Below are 18781 nucleotides of genomic sequence, written 5' to 3'. Positions count from 1 at the left end.
ACACACACACACACACACCTTCTCCTCTCCTCCCCAAAGCCAGATCAGACCGTCGTCTCACACTTTCACTCTGCTGGGTGGAATCTAGTTAACCTGAGGAATCAAAAACTTCCAGCTACGCCCAACAAACACCTTTATGAGCTGCTGAAGGATGAGTGACCAGCTGTTCGTCACCTGGTTAGGACACACCCACCGACACGAGACCAGCAGTGGCACAACGGTTCTCTAAACAAGAAGCCCTGACCTCCGACCTTTTTTATGTGTTGTTTATCAGGTGATGCATCAATCAGGATTGAAATTGTGTGTTGTGGTTGGCGTGCGTGACCAGCTGGGAATGTGCCGTTAGCGGCAGCAGCGTGCATGGATCAATAGGCAGACGTAACGTACAGCGAACATGTCTGACCGCATTCCCAGGAAGGCTGAAGGAAGAAGGAACGCTGCAGGTAAAGAAAAACAAGAGAAATGAAATGCACAGAAATGAAAACTATAATAAAAAGCATATGCAAAGTTGGGTTTCTTCACTAAAGATTCTGATGTTATTTCATATTTATACATCTTAATTAAATACTTTTAAGTTTCCAAATGGTGACTGAACAGTTTGTCACCGTGGACTTGAGCTGATTTGGGGAGTTTTGGGCTGTTATTTGGACAATTTTACATTCCGTTCTTAGTTATTTAGTTGTAAAAGAAAACTCAGTTACTGCTGAAAAGCTTGAAACGAGCAGGGAAGCGGGCATCAAACATGGTGTGCTCCAGCTCGCCACACATGAGGGATGATGTAATGCGTCATTTGCATCTCAAGCTCACATTCAACCCGAGGCCACCAAGGCTTTCCAGGCTCCAACACACACCTGCCAGCGTTAGTTATAAGAGCTGCGCCGCATTCCTGCAGCCTTCCCCACACACACTCACACGCCCTGCCGTGCACCTGTGAGAGGCGTTCCCCTCATACCACACCGCCATCGGCCCTCACTGCAGGCTCAGGTGTTCCCTGTATGGAGCTGCATCTGCAGAGACGGTCAGCGCTTCACACGTAGGCGTCAGTGGATTTGGCATCACCTTTGATGAGTCTTTGAGTGTGCGTTCATGACAAATTCCTCTGTCACCAAGGCAACAAATCCTAAATAAATTGCAGGGGTTATCAGCAGCAAAAAATAATTAGGGGAGGAGAGAACAGTCAGCAGCCCTGTTCAAGCAGGAGTACACTGATGCTCCTCCGGTACCTCAGAATGAACAACTAATAACCCACATGGCTGGGGGGTCACTCGATCACTGGGAGCTCCCTGTCTGTGCAGGGGAAGAGCTACATGAGAGAGCAGTGACGCCATGCTACAGAAACTAAACTAAAGATCAAGAATGACATCAAGGGAGCTTTTTCTTTATTTCCAGTTGTTAAAAACACTGAATCCTGCACGTGTGCTGGTCCATGAGGCTGAGGTCCTGAGATACGGTCCAGCAATCAGACAGCTGGCGTGGTGCTTCACCCCAAAGAAGGGAGCACCGGTCGCCCAGCCAGGGACCAGAGTCGGCCGGTTAACAGCGTGACCGCCCTGACCGGTGATCGGCTGGTCGCTTGCTGGCGCGCCACTACGCCAGGAACAGCGGTGAGTCTGGTGTTGGTGGACAACGCATGTCAGGACTGCACGTGCAGGCGATGGAAACAAGGACCAGATCGGCAGAATCTGAGCAGGTCAGCAGAGGTGGCAGCTGAGTGGAGGACCGACTGATCGGCATCTCAGATCCAGAACGCGGTGCAGCGGAGCCCGGTTGAAGCTCAGGATCATGCTTACGATTTTTAAAACTTGTAAGGCCAAAATATTCGATGGGGGCCACAACGAACACCAAACCTACTCAGACGCTTCAAACTCCACCAGCCCAGTTAGAGGAAGCTAACAAAGGCAAAGCAGCTAAAGCTGGGAGGCAGAGTTCCTTTGTTCCTGTCTGACGTCCACGTAGGAGAACACTTGTTGAGTTGATGATTGTTCAAGTCAGAAAGGATCCACTAACCTGCTGCAATCTGGGGGAAATAGAACAGTCATATTTCCTGTATTTATGAATATCAACATTTTCTATTTGAGAAAAGTTGACTTATGTGTTTTAACATTCTGTAAAGTGTAATTCTTAGACAGAGAATGGAATGGACCAAGATCAGTATCAGCAGGACCCACTAACAAAACAATTGAGTTCAAAATCAGCCAAGAAGCAGCAGGGTTGCATGTGGACCAGAACTGTCCTGCGCAGCAGGGTCAGGGTTTGTGATCCACAGAGCTGCCCAGCCCTCGGCTGCACTCCCACACCAGCAACGTTCACACCCCGTCAAGAGACGCTGGCTGGACAAATGAAGGATTCCAGCCACTGTGTGGAATATGTAGTACTACTACAAGTATCAGCTGAAGCCACTGCTGCAGTAGCAAAAGTCACACTGTGTGGTTTTGGTACCTGGTGCCTGTGTCAGCTGGATGGCGGGAAGACGAGTGTGAATATGATACCATCCATTAGGAGTAGACATACAGCAACATGCTGCTACACGCCTGGGGAGAGGAGGCGGGGGAGGAGTCAAGGAGGGGAGGCGGGGAGAGGAGCTCGAGTGAGGAGCTCGAGAGAGGGGGAGGAGCTAGAGAGAGGAGCAGGAACTAGAGAGGAGCTAGAGAGAGGGGTGGGGGAGAAGCTAGAGAGAGGGGCTCGAGAGGGGCGGGAGGAGCTACAGAGAGGGGAGGGGCTAGAGAGAGGGGAGGAGCTAGAGTGGGGCGGGGGAGGAGCTAGAGAGGCGGGGAGGAGCTAGAGAGAGGGAGTGGAGGAGGAGCTAGAGAGAGGGGTGGGGGAGGAGCTAGAGAGAGCAGCTTGAGAGAGGGGCGGGGAGGAGCTAGAGAGGGGGCGGGGGAGGAGCTAGAGGGGGAGGAGCTAGAGAGAGGAGCAGGAGCTAGAGGGGCGGGGGAGGAGCTAGAGAGGGAGGGGAGGAGCTAGAGAGCGGGAGGGGAGGAGCTAGTGAGCGGGGTGGGGGAGGAGCTAGGGATGGGAGGAGCTAGATAGAGGCGGGGAGGAGCAAGAGAGAGTAGCTAAATAGAGGGGCGGAGGAGGAACGAGAGAGGCGGGGGAGGAGCTAGATAGAGGGGGTGGAGGAGGAGCTAGAGAGAGGAGTGGGGGAGGAGCTAGAGAGAGGCGGGGGAGGAGCTAGATAGAGGGGTGGAGGAGGAGCTAGAGAGAGGGGTGGGGAGGAGCTAGAGATTGCAGCTAGAGAGAGGGGCGGGGAGGAGTTAGAGAGAGGGGCGGGGAGGAGCTAGAGAAAGGGCGGGGAGGAGCTAGAGAAAGGGGAGGAGCTAGAGAGAGGAGCTAGAGAGAGGAGGCAGGTTGGAAGTATTTCAGCCCTCATGGTCGTAGGAAGCAGTGAAATATTTGTTTCATGTCACTTGTTTTTTTTCCAGGTGCAGAAAAGTGGGCATACTAAGTTTTTTCTCCTTCATCCTGTTGATGTGGAAACCTGAGTGTGGTTACACAACAGCACTTCAACCTCCTCCACCACAGACCTGCACCAAGAGGACGTCAGTGCTGGTGGGAACGCCGCAGAAGGAAACCTTCAGGGAACAGCGTTCCTGGCCATCCCGGCCCGTGATAGCTCAGCAGGAGGAGGCGTGGTGGCTTGAGCATGAACTGCACCACACACATACAACCACTCAGCTTTTTTATCAAAGCATACACTCTCACAACCCCAGCGCTCACACCGGAACACGTTACCATGACAACTGCTGGGTTTCTGCAGCAACAGTGGGAGACACTAAAATCAACAGGGACTGAGTCACTTCCTGTCTCTCACAATCCTTCCTCTTTTGACGTCTTTTGACGATGAGAGTCTGTGCAGAGGTGAATGTAGGCATGTAAAGAAACACACACAGCAGTTAACAAGCTAAGGCCAGCCCCCTCACACACACACACACACACACACACACACACACACACGCGCGCGCACGCGCGCGCACGCATGGAAGTGTGAAGCAGACCTCACATGCAGTTGAGTTCTTCAGTCTCTCTCTGAAGACCAGCTCCCCTCTGCTGCTGCGTCTCTAGAGACGCAGCAGCAGAGGGGAGCTCCAGCTGTCCCTCCTCAGACCACACGACAAACTGAGCAAATCCAAACGACACAGAACCAAGTTGCAAGTACCAAAGGTGAACAGTGTGAAACAGAGGTTGTCCAAGCCTGAGACAAAGGGAGGCATACTTGAGTCGCCCCTCTATTCAGAGTCTTGTTTCCAGGTCATCATTTAGCCGAGCGAGCCTCAGTGCTGTTCTCCAGAACTACAGAGTCATAGAACACGTGAAGACGGTCCTGACGGTCCTCATTTATTCATTTCACAGTGAAAATTAAAGTCACAAATGCCTACAAACACGAGTCGCAGCTCAATATCTGCTAAAACAGAAACCAGGAAGGAGCATCAACTCACTGATCACTGATCCAGAACACGATCCAGACCACCTCCAGGAGCTTAATACTGTGTCGCCAGGATCTCGCTTCTGACTCACAATTCGCCTCCTGACAGATCGAATCTGATCAAAACCATCGTTTCAGAAAAATACCACAAAGAGCTGAATCCTACGTTTGGACCCCAACAGCCTTCCGGATCCAGATCTACATTGGGATCCAGATCTACATTGGGATCCAGATCTACATTTGGATCCAGATCTACATTCGGATCCAGATCTACATTCGGATCCAGATCTACATTGGGATCCAGATCTACATTTGGATCCAGATCTACATTCGGATCCAGATCTACATTCGGATCCAGATCTACATTTGGAATACGACCCCCCTCTCTACCACACTGCACCAAAGTCGGTTAATAGATTTGCAGAAAATCCTGCTGAAACGGTGCTACACACATGCTAGTGATCACATGACCTTATTGGCTGCGAACACTGTGAATACCAGGAAGTCAAACATCATGTGACATCATGTCAACTGGGTCTGAAAGACGGATGTCAGAATGAGAGATTTCCCTTCACCCACTCCACCGCTCACTCTGAGTGAAGCTTGCGAGGCCCCCGCTGCACACAAGATGGCCGACCTCCTTCCAAAATTGACAGGAAGTCATGTGACCTCTGTGGCGGAAGTTCATCTTCTTCGTGCTGCTACTTCCATGAACAGAGTTTGTGTTTGGTATTGTGTAAATAACCGTAGTCCTGACCCTAACCTTCGGAGGTCACGTGACTTCCTTTCAGAGGTGGGGGACTCTGACCCGTGTCATCACACACTCCTAACCCTCAGCTCCACCTGAGGCCACTCCCAGCTCGTACCTCTTGGCCTCCTCCAGGTGACACAGATACTCGTAGGCCATGTTCTGCTGCCGCCTCTCGTCCATCTCCTCCGCCGTGAGCCGCTCCACGCCATCCAGAACAGCTGCAAACAGATCAAAACGTCACTTCTCAACACAAACGAGAGAAAGCGTCTGCTGTTGAGCATCACAGCTTCCCCCAAACAGCCGCGTATCAAATGTGACGGCTCTCTGGTTGCGTAACTTTGCCCAGTTGGCAGCGCCGGCGTTCCACTGAGGTGCTCCTCAGAAGGAAAGCAGACTCCAGCACAATGTGGCTGGGGGGCTCGGACTGTACCTCCCGCTGCCTTTGTCTCTGAATGATGCTTATTTATACACAGAAAACAAGCAACAATGTGTGTGTGTGTGTGTGTGTGTGGGGGGGGGGGGGTTAGTGGTAGCTCCTGAGAGACCAGAGCTGAGCTGCAGCTCCACTGCAACGACCCTCTCCTGAATCATGAGAGGGGGATGGGGCAGGAGGGCGCAGTACAAAGACGCCCATTTTGAGCCTCCTGTCAATCCGAGGTGTTCTCTCTCTGTCTCTCTCTCTCCCTCCCCTCTCTCTCCCCCTCTCTCTCTCTCCTCTCTCTCTCCCTCCCTCGCTCTCTCTACCCCTCTCTCTCTCTCCCCCCTCTCTCTCTTACTGAAGACAGGTCAAATCTGTCTCCCCTCCACAGGACAATCAGCTTCTTCTGATTCGTGTTCGCTCGTTTGACGTGAATGAAAAAGAAGAAACTCCACTAAACTATTTTAAGCTGTGCAGATGTTTAAGGAACTTCAGAACTTCACTCTAAGAAAAACGTGTGGACGCACGGAGGGACAGGCTGGGGAATGTCTCTATCACTCCACACACACACGCACTATAAAACGCGGAAGTCCTCATCAGGCCGGCAGCGTGCTGCTGTCTAAAATCAACGACTGAAAGGGCTGGTGCAGGTCTGCTGGGCAGGACCGGAGGAGCACCGCCTGATCCCGGCTGCTGCCCAGCAGAAACGTGCGGGGAAGCCGCCTGGTTGGCATCTCCAGAGGAAGCAGAGAAAGAGAACTTACAGCCATATCTGGGCCGGGGCCCGTCCGTCTCGTCTGAAGTTGACATCCTCCTCTTGAGAAACTCGACTCGGAGCTCCGCTTCACTCGTAACTTTACGCGCACACTCGACACTTCGCTTTCCGAACTCAGGAGATGAAACCCGCTCAAAACCCTCAGTAACCCGGGAAGGACCTTCCGGCCCTCTTGTTCCTCCTCTGGAGAGTTTGACTTGAAACTTTTCTTCTTCTTCAAACGTCACTGATGTCACTGGGTGTGTTCTTCCTAATCCTGAAGTATGCGTTTCAGGAAACGAGCGCAGCAGCCTCCAGGCGGCAGAGCGCAAGACTAGCGCCTCCTGCCGGCTTGCAGGGCTCAAAGGTTTACAAGCCGCAGTCCTGGGAATGTGGGCGGCGTGGCTCATTGGCAGAGAGACTGTCCAGGAACCAAAGTGTTGCCGGTTCGACCCCCCTTCCCCCGGTGACCCTGTCTTTGAGCAACATTCTGATCCCCTTATTGCTCCTGACGCACTGGTGACCCGTCCAGGGCTCAGGCTCCACACTCACACACTTATTTTACACTTTTAAAAAATGTATTATTTATTATATAAAATATGGATTCCAAAATGAAACCCATTCAATATTCAAGCATGTAATAATAACAAAGCTGAGCTGAAGTGCACTTTGCTTAACACGAAGCATCTCTGTTTTTCTCAACTTCAAGAATCCACAAGCAATCAGGACAAAGCAGACGAATAATGACATCTATAATGACATCTCTGCAGGACTGATGCCTCTGGCTCTGTTAGGGGCAGCAGCCTGATGACAGTGTGAAGGAGCACTTCAGACATTGGTGTGCTGGGCAGCATAGTGACTGCAGGCCTCCACCAGTCAGCAGGAGCAGCTCTGGTGCCATGGATTCATGGTGAGTTTGGATTTGGAGAGGCACCGTCTCTGTGGCCTGCATTTTCTTTCATATCTTTAAATGACGTATTTTTATCACATGTTGAAAAAGCCAGTGGAACAGAGTAGACATGTATGATGTCACTTGCCATCCCTGGCTGGGTTTTTTGCTGTTGTTGTTGTTATTTTCGGTCCACCGCACTTTATGGAAAATCCTACCTTTTGGGGGCACTTGAACGCCACAGGCCCGTGCAGACTGGGGGTGTGTAACCTGTTCTCGCTCACTCTACTGTCGGGGGGGCCATGCGTTTATGGTGAGATGAGCTGGGCTCGTGGGATGACCTCAAAAGATTCTCTCTGTTACCGGCTGCAATAAAAGCGCATCGGTCTGCCTACAAATATCCTGGTCGTCTGTCCATGCAAAATACACAACGCAGAAGTCACCACTGCTTCACCAGCCCGGTGGAGCAGTGGTCCTCACTGTGGCCCCCCAGCAAGAAGGTTGTGGGTGGAGCCCCGGCTGCAGCACGGGGTCTTTCTGGGTGAGTCTCCATGTTCTCCCTGTTCCTGCTGGGTTCTCTCTGGTACTCCAGCTTCCTCCACAGTCCAAAGACATCAAGAGGGGACCAGGTTAATCCAGACTCCGTAGGCGTGACCGTAGGCGTGGCTGGGAGAGCTGAACTTAAGTTGGAAGTAGATGTAATCAAGATGGAGTTTTTTGGACACAGGTCTTTGAGTTTCAGATCAGTTTCCCATCAGTGCTCCTGTCATGCTGACCTCCACATCCTGGAGTCTACAACTAGCCCCATTAGCCTTTGTGATGTCCTGCTGCAGCTGCTAGCACCACCCCTCGTATCACTGCTCCTGTGCTCCACTGGGACCAGCAGCTGAGGTCAGAGGGTGGCGATCGCCCCAGAGCTGCTCTCTGAGGTCCCTGGGCTCCAGGAGGAGTCTGTCGGAGCTCTCCATCACCGAGGGATTATCTTCTAGACGAATGGCGACATGACATCAAGTCACGCTGGTGGAGACCGAGCTCCCCTCTTGTTAGCACACTGATATTCATCAGGTGGCTGCTGCGACACACATTCATCCCTGATGAGGCACTGCAGGGGATACGACTCATGAGCTTTGCTTGTTTGTTGGTTTGTCTTCAGTAAAGAACCTCTGGCTTCACGCACGCCTGACGCCATCACGCGGACTGACTTTACTTCCTGATTTTTGTACTTTGATCACTGGCCAGTTTTACTCCAACATTCAAAGTGGAATTTAGATCCCTCAGAGAGGGAGGCAAGACACTGGTGAGACTCAATGCATGACTAAACAAGGAAGCACACACACACACACACACACTCACATTGAAGTGAGGTACAGAAGACCTGGAGATATTTGGATTTTGCACGAAGGGTCTGACTTATGCTGCTTCTGATCACCAGGTGGAGACACACAACCCATCATGATGCTGAGAATCGCGACGCAACCACAACAACATTGTGATGTAAATCAGATGACGTTTGCAACATCTGGGTTTCTACCTGTAACCACTAGGTGGCGCCATGACTATGACTTACATCCAGCTTGTGGACTCATCAAATGTGTGAAGTTCCCGATATCAAACATGGCTACTTTGCCATGGTAACGCCATTTAACCAAAGTGCCCAGTTTTCACTGTAACCCATCACCAAGTTCTTGAGTGGTTCTGACCTCTTTAGACTGGGTAAAGTGTTGGCTCACCACCAGGTGGCACTATGACTGATCTGCTGGGTTCTTCCCGTTCTACATCCCTCCTCTAGGTTGGCCTTCTCAGGGTCCCCACACACGACTGCAGGTGGGACGGGTCTCCACGTTTGAATATTCAAATAATGGCGAATGTGAACGTGCTTGGCTGAAGCCATGCGGCCTCGTGTGGTTGTGTTGGGGCTCCTGACGTGTGCGTGTGCCTCAAGGACTCTCAGACCACCAGCCATGAAACGATGACTGACAAGTGAAAACCCTGCGTTCAGACTCTGAGTGATGGAAGAGCAACAGTCAGATGTCAGCACGCTGGGCGGGTTTTCGTGAGGGATCTGAAAAATGTGAATGTCGCAAAAATGTCCTGTCAGCAGAAACCGGAAGTTTCAGAGCAACGGAGAAATGAAATTCCTTTCATGAAAATGAAGCTTCAAAAAAATCACGAGAGTTTATTTTGGAGTAATTTTTGTTGTTTTAAAGTTTTTATTGTTAGTGGCTTTTGTTGTTATTTTCTTATACATAGAATTATTGATCCATCCATCATCCATCCCTCCATCCATCGCTCCATCAGCCATCCCTCCATCCATCATCCATCCCTTCATCCATCCCTCCATCCATCGCTCCATCATCCATCGATCCATCCATCATCCATCCCTCCATCCATCGCTCCATCATCCATCGATCCATCCATCATCCATCCCTCCATCCATCGCTCCATCATCCATCGATCCATCCATCATCCATCCCTTCATCCATCCCTCCATCCATCGCTCCATCATCCATCATCCATCCATCATCCATCCCTCCATCCATTGCTCCATCATCCATCGATCCATCCATCATCCATCCCTCCATCCATCACTCCATCATCCATCGATCCATCCATCATCCATCGATCCATCCCTCCATCCATCGCTCCATCATCCATCGATCCATCCATCATCCATCGATCCACCCATCATCCATCCCTCCATCCATCCATCCCTCCATCCATCATCCATCCCTCCATCCATCATCCATCCCTTCATCCATCCCTCCATCCATCGCTCCATCATCCATCGATCCATCCATCATCCATCCCTCCATCCATCATCCATCCCTCCATCCATCGCTCCATCATCCATCGATCCATCCATCATCCATCCCTCCATCCATCGATCCATCCATCATCCATCGATCCATCCATCATCCATCGATCCATCCATCATCCATCCCTCCATCCATCGCTCCATCATCCATCGATCCATCCATCATCCATCGATCCACCCATCATCCATCCCTCCATCCATCATCCATCCCTCCATCCATCGATCCATCCATCATCCATCCCTCCATCCATCATCCATCCCTCCATCCATCGCTCCATCATCCATCGATCCATCCATCATCCATCCATCATCCATCCCTCCATCCATTGCTCCATCATCCATCGATCCATCCATCATCCATCCCTCCATCCATCACTCCATCATCCATCGATCCATCCATCATCCATCGATCCATCCCTCCATCCATCGCTCCATCATCCATCGATCCATCCATCATCCATCGATCCACCCATCATCCATCCCTCCATCCATCCATCCCTCCATCCATCATCCATCCCTCCATCCATCATCCATCCCTCCATCCATCCCTCCATCCATCGCTCCATCATCCATCGATCCATCCATCATCCATCCCTCCATCCATCATCCATCCCTCCATCCATCGCTCCATCATCCATCGATCCATCCATCATCCATCCCTCCATCCATCGATCCATCCATCATCCATCGATCCATCCATCATCCATCGATCCATCCATCATCCATCCCTCCATCCATCGCTCCATCATCCATCGATCCATCCATCATCCATCGATCCACCCATCATCCATCCCTCCATCCATCATCCATCCCTCCATCCATCGATCCATCCATCATCCATCCCTCCATCCATCATCCATCCCTCCATCCATCGCTCCATCATCCATCGATCCATCCATCATCCATCCATCCATCCCTCCATCCATCATCCATCCCTCCATCCATCGCTCCATCATCCATCGCTCCATCCATCATCCATCTATCCATCGATCCATCATCCATCCCTCCATCCATCGCTCCATCATCCATCGCTCCATCCATCATCCATCTATCCATCCAGCCATCATCCATCCCTCCATCCATCATCCTCCATCCATCCATCGCTCCATCATCCATCGCTCCATCCATCATCCATCTATCCATCCAGCCATCATCCATCCCTCCATCCATCATCCTCCATCCATCCATCTATCCATCCATCCATCATCCATCCCTCCATCCATTGCTCCATCATCCATCGATCCATCCATCATCCATCCCTCCATCCATCATCCATCCCTTCATCCATCCCTCCATCCATCGCTCCATCATCCATCGATCCATCCATCATCCATCGATCCACCCATCATCCATCCCTCCATCCATCATCCATCCCTCCATCCATCATCCATCCCTTCATCCATCGATCCATCCATCATCCATCCCTCCATCCATCACTCCATCATCCATCCATCCATCCATCATCCATCCCTCCATCCATCCATCCCTCCATCCATCATCCATCCCTCCATCCATCGCTCCATCATCCATTGCTCCATCCATCATCCATCTATCCATCCATCCATCATCCATCCCTCCATCCATCATCCATCTATCCATCCAGCCATCATCCATCCCTTCATCCATCCCTCCATCCATCGCTCCATCATCCATCATCCATCCATCATCCATCCCTCCATCCATCACTCCATCATCCATCGATCCATCCATCATCCATCGATTCCATCCCTCCATCCATCGCTCCATCATCCATCGATCCATCCATCATCCATCGATCCACCCATCATCCATCCCTCCATCCATCCATCCCTCCATCCATCATCCATCCCTCCATCCATCATCCATCCCTTCATCCATCCCTCCATCCATCGCTCCATCATCCATCGATCCATCCATCATCCATCCCTCCATCCATCGCTCCATCATCCATCGATCCATCCATCATCCATCCCTCCATCCATCATCCATCCCTCCATCCATCGCTCCATCATCCATCGATCCATCCATCATCCATCCCTCCATCCATCGATCCATCCATCATCCATCGATCCATCCATCATCCATCGATCCATCCATCATCCATCCCTCCATCCATCGCTCCATCATCCATCGATCCATCCATCATCCATCGATCCATCCATCATCCATCGATCCACCCATCATCCATCCCTCCATCCATCATCCATCCCTCCATCCATCGATCCATCCATCATCCATCCCTCCATCCATCATCCATCCCTCCATCCATCGCTCCATCATCCATCGATCCATCCATCATCCATCCATCCATCCCTCCATCCATCATCCATCCCTCCATCCATCGCTCCATCCATCGCTCCATCATCCATCGATCCATCCATCATCCATCCCTCCATCCATCGATCCATCCATCATCCATCGATCCATCCATCATCCATCGATCCATCCATCATCCATCCCTCCATCCATCGCTCCATCATCCATCGATCCATCCATCATCCATCGATCCACCCATCATCCATCCCTCCATCCATCATCCATCCCTCCATCCATCGATCCATCCATCATCCATCCCTCCATCCATCATCCATCCCTCCATCCATCGCTCCATCATCCATCGATCCATCCATCATCCATCCATCCATCCCTCCATCCATCATCCATCCCTCCATCCATCGCTCCATCATCCATCGCTCCATCCATCATCCATCTATCCATCGATCCATCATCCATCCCTCCATCCATCGCTCCATCATCCATCGCTCCATCCATCATCCATCTATCCATCCAGCCATCATCCATCCCTCCATCCATCATCCTCCATCCATCCATCGCTCCATCATCCATCGCTCCATCCATCATCCATCTATCCATCCAGCCATCATCCATCCCTCCATCCATCATCCTCCATCCATCCATCTATCCATCCATCCATCATCCATCCCTCCATCCATTGCTCCATCATCCATCGATCCATCCATCATCCATCCCTCCATCCATCATCCATCCCTTCATCCATCCCTCCATCCATCGCTCCATCATCCATCGATCCATCCATCATCCATCGATCCACCCATCATCCATCCCTCCATCCATCATCCATCCCTCCATCCATCATCCATCCCTTCATCCATCGATCCATCCATCATCCATCCCTCCATCCATCACTCCATCATCCATCGATCCATCCATCATCCATCCCTCCATCCATCCATCCCTCCATCCATCATCCATCCCTCCATCCATCGCTCCATCATCCATTGCTCCATCCATCATCCATCTATCCATCCATCCATCATCCATCCCTCCATCCATCATCCATCTATCCATCCAGCCATCATCCATCCCTTCATCCATCCCTCCATCCATCGCTCCATCATCCATCATCCATCCATCATCCATCCCTCCATCCATCACTCCATCATCCATCGATCCATCCATCATCCATCGATTCCATCCCTCCATCCATCGCTCCATCATCCATCGATCCATCCATCATCCATCGATCCACCCATCATCCATCCCTCCATCCATCCATCCCTCCATCCATCATCCATCCCTCCATCCATCATCCATCCCTTCATCCATCCCTCCATCCATCGCTCCATCATCCATCGATCCATCCATCATCCATCCCTCCATCCATCGCTCCATCATCCATCGATCCATCCATCATCCATCCCTCCATCCATCATCCATCTCTCCATCCATCGCTCCATCATCCATCGATCCATCCATCATCCATCCCTCCATCCATCGATCCATCCATCATCCATTGATCCATCCATCATCCATCGATCCATCCATCATCCATCCCTCCATCCATCGCTCCATCATCCATCGATCCATCCATCATCCATCGATCCATCCATCATCCATCGATCCACCCATCATCCATCCCTCCATCCATCATCCATCCCTCCATCCATCGATCCATCCATCATCCATCCCTCCATCCATCATCCATCCCTCCATCCATCGCTCCATCATCCATCGATCCATCCATCATCCATCCATCCATCCCTCCATCCATCATCCATCCCTCCATCCATCGCTCCATCATCCATCGCTCCATCCATCATCCATCTATCCATCGATCCATCATCCATCCCTCCATCCATCGCTCCATCATCCATCGCTCCATCCATCATCCATCTATCCATCCAGCCATCATCCATCCCTCCATCCATCATCCTCCATCCATCCATCGCTCCATCATCCATCGCTCCATCCATCATCCATCTATCCATCCAGCCATCATCCATCCCTCCATCCATCATCCTCCATCCATCCATCTATCCATCCATCCATCATCCATCCCTCCATCCATTGCTCCATCATCCATCGATCCATCCATCATCCATCCCTCCATCCATCATCCATCCCTTCATCCATCCCTCCATCCATCGCTCCATCATCCATCGATCCATCCATCATCCATCGATCCACCCATCATCCATCCCTCCATCCATCATCCATCCCTCCATCCATCATCCATCCCTTCATCCATCGATCCATCCATCATCCATCCCTCCATCCATCATCCATCCCTCCATCCATCACTCCATCATCCATCGATCCATCCATCATCCATCCCTCCATCCATCCATCCCTCCATCCATCATCCATCCCTCCATCCATCGCTCCATCATCCATTGCTCCATCCATCATCCATCTATCCATCATCCATCTATCCATCCACCCATCATCCATCCCTCCATCCATCATCCATCCCTCCATCCATCATCCATCCCTCCATCCATCATCCATCCCTTCATCCATCGATCCATCCATCATCCATCCCTCCATCCATCATCCATCCCTCCATCCATCACTCCATCATCCATCGATCCATCCATCATCCATCCCTCCATCCATCCATCCCTCCATCCATCATCCATCCCTCCATCCATCGCTCCATCATCCATTGCTCCATCCATCATCCATCCATCCATCATCCATCTATCCATCCATCCATCATCCATCCCTCCATCCATCATCCATCTATCCATCCAGCCATCATCCATTCCTCCATCCATCATCCTCCATCCTTCCATCCCTCCATGATCCATCCATTTTCTTCTGCTTATATCTGTTAAGGGTGGCGGGGGCCGGATCCCATGAATTATTGCTCAGCACATCAATGGTGTATAATCTTGTAGCATTTTTGAAGATAACAAATTCATGACAATGACAAAGTCTTTCTCACTGCTCAAAAGCACAGTGTCGTCAGTCACCAGAGTGTCTGATCTCATACCAATGTTGAGTCCGACACCTGAACCTGGGCAGCAACCACCTGCAGCCATGACATCACTGAAGTGAGGGAAACACCTGTTTCTCTCTAAATTCGACAGGCTCAGTTTGATTGTCTGTGTGTCACGCGGGTTCCACTCCTCGCTCCTGCTCACTTCTCTCCTCCTCTCTCCTCTCTTCTCCTCAGGCTCCTGGGACGGGACCAGCGAGGAGCGTTGATGGAGCTGCAGCTGAGGCTGGTGCAGGGTGGAGAGTGCAGCTACTCGGCTGAGGGCTCTTTCACCTCCCTGCAGCAGCTGAGGGCAGAGACAGTCCAGCAGAGTCCAAACGCCACTGTAGAGGAGCATTTACTGGTTTCTATGCAGGTTAATGCTGGACCTGCAGTCCACCACGAGAGACCTTGGATGACCTTCCCTGAGTTCCACCTCTCAGTGTGGTTCGTTCCTCTGACCAGAGGTCACGTGGTGCATCCCACCTGCTCAGTGTTCCTGTACTTCTCCATTTATTTCATCACCAACATGACATGCAACCTTTCACTCATTTGTCGTGATGTGATGTTGTTTGGGGTCATCTGGTAAAACTAATGAGTGATTGGTAATTAATGATGGTGCTTTTCTGCTTCGGTTTAAACTTTTACTGACCTGCAGGGGAATCAGGGCTGCATGTTTGTCTCACAAGTAGTTCCTTGTTGGTGCTGAATCTCAGTAGCCGTGATTTTTATGGAGGAGAACATGGAGAAGAAAGTAAGAGTGTCTGCTGCACCCCTCCATCCAGTCAAGTCAAGTCAGTTCTATTTGTGTGTCACCAAACCCCCAACCAAAGTTCTGTCCTGACTCTGTCCAAGAAGAGCAGGTCCAGCACCTCCCTCCTTCAATGAACCTCCACCCAACAATTCTCCATCAGCAGCACATCCTGCAACAGCAGCCACCAGAACCTTCCTTTACCAGCAGGAAGGTGGAGCAGATCCAGGATCAGTGGGGACGGAGAGAGAGCAGGAGAGCAGGACAGAGACAAAGACAGAGAATGGAGGAGGACAGAGAGACAGAAGGAAAGAGAGGGACAGAGATAAAGAGGGAGAGAAAGGAGGAGAGACTGATGGACAGAGACAAAGACAGAGAATGGAGGAGGACAGAGAGACAGAAGGAGAGAGAGGGACAGAGATAAAGAGAGAGAGAAAGTAGGAGAGACTGATGGACGGATGGAAAGACAGAGAATGGAGGAAGACAGAGAGACAGAAGGAAAGAGAGGGACAGAGATAAAGAGAGAGAGACAGGAGGAGAGACTGATGGACAGAAACAAATACAGAGAATGGAGGAGGACAGAGACAGAAGGAGAGAGAGGGACAGAGATAAAGAGAGAGAAAGGAGGAGAGACTGATGGACAGAGACAAAGACAGAGAATGGAGGAAGACAGGGAGACAGAAGGAAATAGAGGGACAGAGATAAAGAGAGAGAGAAAGGAGGAGAGACTGATGGACAGATGGAAAGACAGAGAATGGAGGAAGAGAGAGACAGAAGGAAAGAGAGGGACAGATAAAGAGAGAGAAAGGAGGAGAGACTGATGGACAGAGATAAAGACAGAGAATGGAGGAAGACAGAGAGACAGAAGGAAAGAGAGGGACAGAGATAGAGAGAAAGGAGGAGAGACTGATGGACAGAGACAAAGACAGAGAATGGAGGAAGACAGAGAGACAGAAGGAAAGAGAGGGACAGAGATAAAGAGAGAGAGAAAGGAGGAGAGATTGATGGACAGAGACAAAGACAGAGAATGGAGGAAGACAGAGAGACAGAAGGAAAGAGAGGGACAGAGATAAAGAGAGAGAAAGGAGGAGAGACTGATGGACAGAGGCAAAGACAGACAATGGAGGAAGACAGAGAGAAAGATGGAAAGAGAGGGACAGATATAAAGAGAGAGAAAGGAGGAGAGACTGATGGACAGAGACAAAGACAGAGAATGGAGGAAGAGAGAGACAGAAGGAAAGAGGGACAGATAAAGAGAGAGAAAGGAGGAGAGACTGATGGACAGAGACAAAGACAGAGAATGGAGGAAGACAGAGAGACAGAAGGAAAGAGAGGGACAGAGATAAAGAGAGAGAAAGGAGGAGAGACTGATGGACAGATGGAAAGACAGAGAATGGAGGAAGACAGAGAGACAGAAGGAAAGAGAGGGACAGAGATGAAGAGAGAGAGAAAGGAGGAGAGACTGATGGACAGAGACAAAGACAGAGAATGGAGGAAGACAGAGAGACAGAAGGAAAGAGAGGGACAGAGATAAAGTGGGAGAGAAAGGAGGAGAGACTGACGGACAGAAACAAAGACAGAGAATGGAGGAAGACAGAGGGACAGAAGGAAAGAGAGGGACAGAGATAAAGAGGGAGAGAAAGGAGAAGAGACGGATGGACAGAGACAAAGACAGAATGGAGGAAGACAGAAGGAAAGAGAGGGACAGAGATAAAGAGGGAGAGAAAGGAGGAGAGACTGATGGACAGAGACAAAGACAGAGAATGGAGGAAGACAGAGGGACAGAAGGAAAGAGAGGGACAGAGATAAAGAGAGAGAGAAAGGAGGAGAGACTGACAGACAGAGACAAAGACAGAGAATGGAGGAAGACAGAGGGACAGAAGGAAAGAGAGGGACAGAGATAAAGAGGGAGAGAAAGGAGGAGAGACTGACGGACAGAGACAAAGACAGAGAATGGAGGAAGACAGAGAGACAGAAGGAAAGAGAGGGACAGAGATAAAGAGAGAGAGAAAGGAGGAGAGACTGATGGACAGAGACAAAGACAGAGAATGGAGGAAGACAGAGGGACAGAAGGAAAGAGAGGGACAGAGATAAAGAGAGAGAGAAAGGAGGAGAGACTGATGGACAGAGACAAAGACAGAGAATGGAGGAAGACAGAGGGACAGAAGGAAAGAGAGGGACAGAGATAATCATTAACTAGTACCAACTGAGATGACCTAGTAAATATGACCTGAACCAGTTCAGTGTGGTTCCTTTCATACCAGTGACAGGTTCCAGTCTCTGTAGAAGGATATGGTGGTCAATGGTATCAAAGCTGCACTGAGACCTAATCAGACCAGAATTTAGCACCAATGGAACCACTTCCTTAAATCCAGGTGTGGCCTGATCAGACAAACATCTGGAAACTACAGTTTTCCTGAGTGGAGTGTAGCTGATCAGTCCAAATTCCAAAGTGATTGATTGGTGGTCTGATAAAAGCGTTCTGTGGAAACACAACCAGATGTTCAGCTTCAGTTCCACATGTTAGGAGGAGGTGGAGGTGTGGTTGTGACAGTGAGGGGTTCATGGACAGACTGATGGACACCAGTTGAGTCTAGAAGAGAGAGAAATGCAGTACCAGACTGTGGTTATCAACATCCTCATGAATACTGAAGTCTCCTCCAATCATGACTTGATCTGATTTAGAACTAAACTGATAGAAACTCTGAGAATTCAGATCAGAATCCAGAGTCAGGACCAGGAGGACGGTCCTCAATCAT

The 18781-nt window shown here is 50.5% G+C and overlaps 1 protein-coding gene across 2 annotated transcripts in view; it reads right to left on the bottom strand.

Annotated features, from left to right (window-relative positions):
• Positions 1 to 6637, bottom strand: part of iqgap1 (IQ motif containing GTPase activating protein 1) — a 58114-nt gene extending 51477 nt beyond the window's left edge. For both annotated transcript variants that reach the window (XM_086224511.1, XM_086224519.1), the window contains exons 1-2: positions 6357 to 6637; positions 5290 to 5392 (exon numbers count right to left, since the gene is read on the bottom strand). In XM_086224511.1, coding sequence (XP_086080637.1) covers positions 5290 to 5392; positions 6357 to 6402 — 149 coding nt within the window. In that variant the 5' untranslated portion in view covers positions 6403 to 6637. The remainder of the gene's footprint in view (positions 1 to 5289; positions 5393 to 6356) is intronic.
• Between the last annotated feature and the right edge of the window lie 12144 nt (positions 6638 to 18781).

Source organism: Aulostomus chinensis, chromosome 2 (genome assembly GCF_037954235.1).
Source record: "Aulostomus chinensis isolate RoL2024-O1b breed Wild chromosome 2, RoL_Achi_v1.0, whole genome shotgun sequence".
NCBI lineage: Eukaryota > Metazoa > Chordata > Actinopteri > Syngnathiformes > Aulostomidae > Aulostomus > Aulostomus chinensis.
Note: the sequence above shows the minus strand (reverse complement) of the source record. Positions and strands in the feature narration are given on the sequence as shown.